Consider the following 9,003-nt stretch of genomic DNA (forward strand, 5'->3'; position numbering starts at 1 on the left):
TTTAAACATTGTTTGCACTAACTATTTCTGTAATCACCTGTGGTCCATTTCTGGTTCAATTCTGGTATAATTCGGTATGTGCACTTAAAGAGTTGCACTTGAAAGATGTTGCATTTGGAAAGACCAAGGTCTGAAAGACCTAAGGACAGATTTATATCACTCAGTGTTCAATCAGGTGTGACCAAGAGGGGAGGGGGCTACATATGGCCTAATCAAGGGAGGACCAGATACAGAGTGAAATAGTCAATGTAAACAAACACTCAATAAATACAGCAGGGAAAGAGACATTAAAGTTCAATGGAGACATATCAGGGATGAGAAGGAAAGATGAGAGGTGTGGACAATATCAGACTGTGGAAAAGCTGGGTGCAGCAGTTAGCTTCAATGTAGACATACCTAGAGAGGAGAGAATTGGGTGATGGTCAAAGTGGATTCTATATCCATAATATTACATTCTGGTATAATTCGGTATGTGCACTTAAAGAGTTGCTGTCCTGCCCTGCTCGGACGGTGTGCGTAGGTCTGTCAGATTGGCACCACGTGTCTAACCATTTGTTTTGTTTTGGAATCATGCTGGATCCGCTTTCCTTCAGGTGCTCTGGATGGGGTCATTGGCTTAAATTGCCTTCACTCCCAGAGGGCCGTGCGGGTTATAGAATTCAGTCTGGCCTTGGATCCAAGGAAGGAAGGTTTGTCTGCTCCATCTCAGATAAGTTTGGTTTCTATTTGCGGTCTAGGCTGTTTGTGTGTCTTCTGCCCCTTCTCTTAGTGCATAGTTAGTGCAAACAATGTTTCAATTTTTCATCTTACTCTTCCCACTTTTCCACAACCTCCTGACATACCCCCACATCCATTCACCCAGCAAGGAACAATTCTTCTCTTCCTCCATCTTACCTTCTTCTCTGACCGCTTGCACAAACCTAGGGATTCTAGGGTGTTTGCAGTCCAGGCACGAGGACACATTATTCCTACCATCTAGGTCTGAATGTGGGCTTAGCAGCGTAGAGACAGAAGTCAGGGATATGCTAGGAGGTGACCATTCCCCAGCATCTCGCCTAGACACTTGTTTATTTGGTTGTCTGTATATCTGAGATCCAGTCCACCGTGACAGTTGCACTTGAAAGATGTTGCATTTGGAAAGGGTTAAACACTGTTTATTAACATCATCCAACCTGCATTTACCCATAGCTATATATACGTCACTATATTTTCTATAGCTGTCAGAGTTTGGGGGTGGCGGGGGTGCTGGGGGGGGGGGTTAGAAAGAGCAAAAATTTATAAAACATCTTTTCATATAAAATCTGACTGTTAGGAGACTAGAACGTATCATGTACCAAATTCCAGGGCAATTGTAGCAACTTTGATTCACCTAGAATCGATTCATAAACAAGTCAACTTTTTTAAAACAAAAAGGGGAAATTACTGGGCATGTCTACAAGTAACTTGTTGAAGAAATAGCTAAAATGACAATGAAAGGAGAAGTTATCATTATGGGAGATTTCAATCTTCCAGATATAAACTGGAAAACCAAAATAGCAAGTTCTACCAGGAGTACAGATATTCTAAATTCCCTACTGGGGTTATCTCTACAACAAGTGGTTGAGGAGCCAACCCGGAGGGAGGCCATTTTGGATTTGGTATTCACAAATGGGGATTCGGTATATGATGTCATTGTAGGCGAAACCTTGGGATCTAGTGATCACCAGTCAGTGTGGTTTAATATAAGAGCTGTGAAAGAGTCCCACCACACAAAAACAAAAGTTTTAGATTTTAGAAAAACAGACTTTTCAAAAATGAAATTAGTCATAAATGAGTCCTTATCAGACTGGAACGGATAACATGGAGTCCAGGAGAAATGGGACTACTTAAAAGGTGCATTATTGAAGGCAACAGAAAATTGCATTAGACTTGTCAGTAAAAGCAAAAAAAGGAGGAGACCACTGTGGTACTCAGCAGAAGTGGCCCAAATCATTAAAAATAAAAAGCTAGCATTTTGTAATTATAAAAAAAACCAGAGCAATGAAGATAAGGAAATCTACAAGATTAGGCAGAGAGAGGCCAAGCAAGTTATAAGAACTTCTAAAGCGCAGGCAGAAGAAAACTAGCTCAGTCTATGAAAAAAGGGGATAAGACATTCTTCAGATATATAAATGAAAAAAGGAAATTAAAACAAGGAATAACTAAATTAAAAACAAAGGACGGAAGGTATGTAGAAGAGAATAAAGGGCTAGCCGACTGCCTTAATGAATACTTCTGCTCAGTTTTTACAAAAGAAAAAGGAGAAGGACCTCCACTAGAAAGAATGACTAATAAATCGTTTGATGCATGTATCTTTACAGAGGAAGATGTTCTAAGTTTGATGTCTAAGGTGAAGACAAATAAGTCACAGGGGCCTGATGAGATACACCCAAAATTATTAAAAGAGCTTAGTGGTGAGCTGGCAAAACCGTTAACAGATTTATTCAACCAATCATTAGTAACAGGAGTCGTCCCGGAAGATTGGAAATTGGCAAATGTCGTGCCCATTCACAAGAAAGGTAGTAGGGAGAAATCGAGCAACTATAGACCAGTGAGTCTGACATCAATAGTAGGCAAATTAATGGAAACCCTATTAAAGGATAGGATTGTGGAACATCTAAAATCCCATGGATTGCAAGATGAAAAACAACATGGGTTTACTTCAGGGAGATCATGTCAAACAAATCTTATAGATTTTTTTGACTGGGTGAATAAAATAATAGACGGTGGAGGTGCAGTAGACATCGCATATCTAGATTTTAGTAAGGCTTTTGACACTGTCCCACATAGAAGACTTATCAATAAACTGCAGTCATTGAGCATGGACTCCCATATTGTTGAGTGGATTAGGCAGTGGCTGAGTGACAGACAACAGAGGGTTGTAGTCAATGGAGAACATTCAAAACAAGGTCATGTTACCAGTGGGGTTCCACAGGGATCTGTACTGGGACCGATTTTGTTTAATATCTTCATAAGTGATATTGCAAAAGGCCTCGATGGTAAGGTTTGTCTTTTTGCTGATGACACAAAGATATGTAACAGGGTTGATGTTCCTGGAGGGAAACGCCAAATGGAAAAGGATTTAGGAAAACTAGAAGAATGGTCAGAACTCTGGAAACTGAAATTTAATGTGGATAAGTGCAGGATAATGCACCTGGGGCGTAAAAACCCAAGGGCAGAATATAGAATATTTGACACAGTCCTGACCTCAGTATCTGAGGAAAGGGATTTAGGAGTAATTATTTCAGAAGACTTAAAGGTGGGAAGACAATGTAATAGGGCAGCACGAAATGCCAGCAGAATGCTTGGATGTATAGGGAGAGGTATAAGCAGTAGAAAGAGTGAAGTGCTTATGCCGCTGTACAGAACACTGGTGAGACCTCACTTGGAGTATTGTGCGCAGTACTGGAGGCCATATCTCCAGAAGGATATAGATACTCTAGAGAGAGTTCAGAGAAGAGCTACTAAACTAGTACATGGATTGCAGGATAAAACTTACCAGGAAAGGTTAAAGGACCTTAATATGTATAGCTTGGAAGAAAAAAGAGACAGAGGGGATATGATAGAAACTTTTAAATACATAAAGGGAATCAGCTCGGTAAAGGAGGAGAGCATATTTAAAAGAAGAAAAACTACCACAAGAGGACACAGTTTTAAATTAGAGGGGCAAAGGTTTAAAAGTAATATAAGGAAGTATTACTTTACTGAGAGAGTAGTGGATGCATGGAATAGCCTTCCTGCAGAAGTGGTAGCTGCAAATACAGTGAAGGGGTTTAAGCATGCATGGGATAGGCATAAGGCCATCCTTCATATAAGATAAGGGCCGGGGGCTATCCATAGTATTCAGTATATTGGGCAGACTAGATGGGCCAAATGGTTCTTATCTGCCGACACATTCTATGTTTCTATGTTTCTAACATTTTCTTACACTATCTTCAGAGTGACCATATATTGGAGTGGATTCAACTGTCTGTTTTAAATGTTGCAAAGTTTCTTAAATAAGTGTTCCGAACAAGCTAGTGTGAGCATAAACACACCCATCCATCCCAAAAGGGATCATTTTCGCACCTTTATTCATTTGAAAACCATAATAAATCGGACAGTGCATTGATTCATTAAATTCTGTTTGATACCACTGGCTACTATGCGTTTACCCATAGCCATGTATGTGACTGTCATTTTAAGATTACTAATGCTGCCTTGGAGTTAAAAAGATCTTTAAAGTAGCTGGATATACAGTTTCAGGATTTGAGTTAATCCCCAACACTATGCTGGGTCCCCTGGACATTGTCAAGGTGTCACCACTTGCTGCTGCTTTCCAGAAAGGATGGTCAGACGTGATGCACCCAATAGGAAATAAGTCCAGAGAGTCAGGGTCTACAGTTCACCAGGGTGCTCTTTACTGGAGGAACTCAAGTGCAAAACAATACAGGCTAGGCATAGGGCTGGCTTCTCCAGTATCCCCACTGATAGCAGAAGGTTCTGTGTTGAGTAAAGGCCTGAGCTAGCTGTCATTCTCTTTCTTAGAAAACTAGTACCTGGCAAAAGGGTAGGTGGCCCAGGATCTGTGGTTCAGTCATCGAGTTGGCTCTGTTGCAGAGTATTCCTGTCTCAACATCTTCTTCTGGTCAGTTGTGCAGTGTGGCAGAGTCTCTCCTACAAAACATGTGTCTCTATCTGCAGACCACTAGGAGCTCATAATACTCCATTGCTATACTGTAGAGTATATCTGATGGGAGGAGTGAAGCTTGAAAAGCATATTCTAACCGAAACAATGTTGAAGTTCAAGGCTGCCATACACTTGAATTAGGGTGCTTTCACACTTGCGGCATAGGATTCCGGCAGGCAGTTCCCTCGTCGGAACTGCCTGCCGGATCCGGCAATCCGGACGCAAACGGATGGCATTTGTCAGATGAATCCGGATGCGGATCCGTCTGACAAAGGCATTGAAATACCGGATCCGTCTCTCCGGTGTCATCCGGAAAATCGGATCCGGTATTATTATTATTTTTTTCCTTTTTAAAGGTCTGCACATGCACAGACCGGGACTGAACTGATGCATCCTGATGCATCCTGAACGGAATGCTCTCCTTTCAGAATGCATTTGGATAAAACTGATCAGTTTTTTTCTGGTATTTAGCTTCTGTGATGGAACTCAATACCGGAAAACAAAAACACTAGTGTGAAAGTACCCTTAGGCATCAATAAAAGTCAATGTGAATACTTTGGTAGTACCAGGGGTGTCTACACTAGACAACCCCCTATTTGGCACTTTTATATTCATTTATGAAATGTTCCCTGTACAGCTTTCATAATGTCTTTATTTTTGAGGCTGTATATAATGGGATTGACCAAAGGGGTGAATACAGTATATAGCAGTGAGAGGATTTTAGTAACAGAAAGTGTTAGGACATGTGGTGGGACAACATAAACACTGAAGATTGTCCAGTAAAATATGGAGACCACAATGAGGTGGGAGCTACAGGTGGAGAAGGCTTTCTGTCTACCAGTACTGGATGGGATCCTTAAGACTGCTAAAACAATGTAAGTATAAGACACTACAATGATTGTGACGGGGATTATTAAAATTGGAACAGCCAAAATATAAAAGTCCAAGTGAACAATGAAGGTGTCAGAACAAGAAAGTTCTACAAAGGGAATAGGGTCACAGAAAAAATGGTTGATAATATTTGGGCCACAAAAATATAGCTTTGCTGGTGGTACAGTGAAAATAATTGTAACAAAAATACCCACCAACCAACACATAGCAGACAATTTAACACAAAATTCGTTTGTCATGACAGAAGTATAACGGAGAGGATTACATATGGCCACATATCTGTCATAAGACATCACTGTGAGAAGAAGACATTCAAATACTTCGGCAGCACAGAAGAAGAAAAACTGAGTCAAGCAGTGAATAAAGGTAATGGTTCCCCCATTATGTAGTAAAATGTGGAGCATTTTGGGAACAATATCTGTGGTAACCAGGATGTCACTGATGGACAGTTGTGAGATGAAGAAGTACATTGGAGTGTGCAGGTTCTTGCTGTTGAGTACTAATGATATTATCAGGAGGTTACCACACATGGTTGCTTCATAAATAATAAGGAACAGAAGGAATAGAACATTTCTTAGAAGTTGGCTGCCTTGAAATCCTGTGAGGAAAAACTCTGTGACCACAGTCAGATTTGTCTGTAAGTAGAATAAGATAAGAAAGTGAGGCAAACTTAAATAGAAGTTATACAGCATTTTTTCAAGATTAGATTAAGGCCTCTTTCACACGGGCGAGATTTCCGCACGGGTGCAATGCGTGAGGTGAACACATTGCACTTGCACTGAATCCGGACCCATTCACTTCTATAGGGCTGTGCACATGAGCGGTAATTTTTACCCATCACTTGTGCGTTGCGTGAAAATCGCAGCATGCTCTATTTTGTGCGTTTTTCACGCAACGCAGGCCCCATAGAAGTGAATGGGGTTGCGTGAAAACCCCAAGCATCCGCAAGCAAGTGCGGATGCAGTGCGATTTTCACGCATGGTTGCTAGGAGATGATCGGAATGGGGACCCGATCTTTATAATTTCCCCTATAACATGGTTATAAGGGAAAATAATAGCATTCCTAATTCAGAATGCTTAGTAAAATTGAGCTGGAGGGGTTAAAAAAAAAAATATATTAACTTACCTTAATCCACTTGTTCGCGCAGCCCGTCTTCTCTTCTTTCTTCTTCTTTGCTGTGCAGGAGGAAAAGGACCTTTGGTGACGTCACTGCGCTCATCACATGGTCCGTCACATGAGCCATCACCATGGTGATGGATCATGTGACGGACCATGTGATGAGCGCAGTGATGTCATCAAAGGTCCTTTACCCAGGTCCTGAAGAAAGAAGAAAGTAGAGAAGCTGGGCTGCTCTAATAAGTGGATTAAGGTGAGTTAAATAATTTTTTTATTTTTTTTAACCCCTCCAGCCCTATTGTACTATGCATTCTGTATTAAGAATGCTATTATTTTCCCCTTTAACCATGTTATAAGGAAAAATAATACAATCAACACAACAACTAACCCAAACCCGAACTTCTATGAAGAAGTTCAGGTTTGGGTACCAAACATGCCGATTTTTCTCACGCGCCTGCAAAACGCATTAAAATGTTTTCCACTCACGCAGAAAAATCGCGCATGTTCCCGCGACGCACCCGCATCTTATCCGGCCCGAATCCATGACGCCTGTGTGAAAGAGGCCTAATACTGATGAGACCAAGGTCAGCCTTTGGTCAAATGGCAGTCATTCTCTCCTTTTTATTTCCTCCTCTCCTCAATATCATATTACCCCATCACACCCCTTTCTTTAGGTAGCATCTATGGCTCTCAGAATATGGAGACACTAAAACATGATTTTTTTTTGTTTTCTTATTGTGTAAAACTTAAATAAATAAAAAAGTATATATATTAGATATCGAGGCGTCCGTAAGAAACTGCTGTATAAAAGTATCACATGAACTAACCCCTCAGATGAACACCGTAAAAAAAATAAAACGGTGGAAAAAAAGCAATTTTATGTCACCTTACATCACAAAAAGTGTAATAGCAAGAGATCAAAAAGCCATATGCACCCCAAAATAGTGCCAATCAAACCGTCATCTCATCCCGCAAAAATGATAGCCTACCTAAAACAACCGCCCAAAAAAAAACAAAAAAAACTATGGCTCTAAATAAATTAAAAAAAAGTATACATATTAGGTATTGCCGCGTCCATAAGAACCTGCTGTATAAAAGTATCACATGAACTAACCCCTCAGGTGGACACTGTAAAAAAATAAAATAAAAAGTGTGTCAAAAAATTGCAAAAAATCACCACTGTCATGAAGTACAATATGTGATGAGAAAATAATCTCATAATGGCCTGGATAAGTAAAAGCGTTTTAAAGTTATCACCACATAAAGTGCAAAAAATGGCCTGGTCCTAAAGGTGAAAAATGGCAGGGTCCTGAAGGGGTTAATACTACTATAGGTAATACACATAATAATATACAATACTTATGTACTTACATTAGATATTTCCATTTTCCTATCAAAGGATTTCTGTATTGCTTCATTGGAAAAGCGTAGCACCTCTTCCATTAATATAATATCAAATACAAAGCTTTGTAATGTAGAAATCTTGTGTGAGGTGGCCAGGCTCATGGCCATGACATATATTGTAAGCCATAAAGTTACAACCTCTATATATACATATATATCATGTGTCTGCTGTGATCTATCTCACTGAGGAGTAAAACCTCTGCCAAGTAGTTCTCGAGAGATCACAAAGAGTTTCCAAAGTAAAAAGTAAAACTTTACAAATACAGTTGACGCCTGGAAAGAAAACAACTCTATGAATAGTTTTGCCTTTACTTCATAAGTCTCCTGTGTTTTGAATAACTGAAGAGAAAACTTCTAAATTCTGAACCCAAACCATATTGAAGTCAATGGGGACCTGAACTTTGGAGCACTAAAATTGCTGTAAAACAGTCATAATAAGGGCTAGAGGGCTGCAAAAGGAAGCAGGACAGATGCCCTGCAAACAAATGTGGATGTCACGAACCGGCAGGACAGGTAGTGAATCCTCTGCACCAGAGAGGCGATGGCGCGGGTTGTACTAGAGGACCGGTTCTAAGCAGTTACTGGTCTTCACCAGAGCCCGCCGCAAAGCGGGATGGATTTGCCGCGGCGGTAACTACCAGGTCGTGTCCCCTAGTAACAACTCGACCTCTCTGGCAACTGATAAGGCGTGGTACACAGGGAGAAGGCAAGAGCGTAGTCGGACGAAGCAGCGGTCAGGGCAGGCGGCAAAGGTTCAAAGGCGAGTGGACGGTAGCAACGGGTACGGCAACAGGTAAGGCAAACTAACATCATAGGGAACGCTTTCTCTGAGGCACAAGGCACAAAGATCCGGCAGAAGGCTGTGGGAGGAGAAGGTATAAATGGGCAGTGCACAGGTGCAGCC

At 40.9% G+C, this 9,003-nt stretch overlaps 1 protein-coding gene across 1 annotated transcript; it reads right to left on the reverse strand.

Moving 5' to 3' along the window:
* Positions 1-5,298: 5,298 nt before the first annotated feature.
* LOC120989724 (olfactory receptor 1009-like) lies at positions 5,299-8,207 on the reverse strand. The gene is made up of 2 exons (XM_040418016.1): positions 8,067-8,207; positions 5,299-6,213 (listed from the first exon to the last, which is right to left on the reverse strand). The coding sequence occupies exons 1-2, from the start codon at positions 8,205-8,207 to the stop codon at positions 5,299-5,301; spliced, it is 1,056 nt and encodes a 351-aa protein (XP_040273950.1).
* Positions 8,208-9,003: the final 796 nt, after the last annotated feature.

This window comes from Bufo bufo, chromosome 1 (genome assembly GCF_905171765.1).
Source record: "Bufo bufo chromosome 1, aBufBuf1.1, whole genome shotgun sequence".
In the NCBI taxonomy this organism is placed as follows: Eukaryota; Metazoa; Chordata; class Amphibia; order Anura; family Bufonidae; genus Bufo; species Bufo bufo.

What these genes read in the sequence shown, in the direction of transcription:
- LOC120989724 (XM_040418016.1), bottom strand. Translation starts at nt 8,207, where the DNA reads ATGGCCATGAGCCTGGCCACCTCACACAAGATTTCTACATTACAAAGC. An exon ending in GGAAAATGGAAATATCTAAT is followed by an intron (nt 6,214 to 8,066) that starts GTAAGTACATAA and finishes TTCTACTTACAG; the next exon opens with ACAAATCTGACTGTGGTCAC.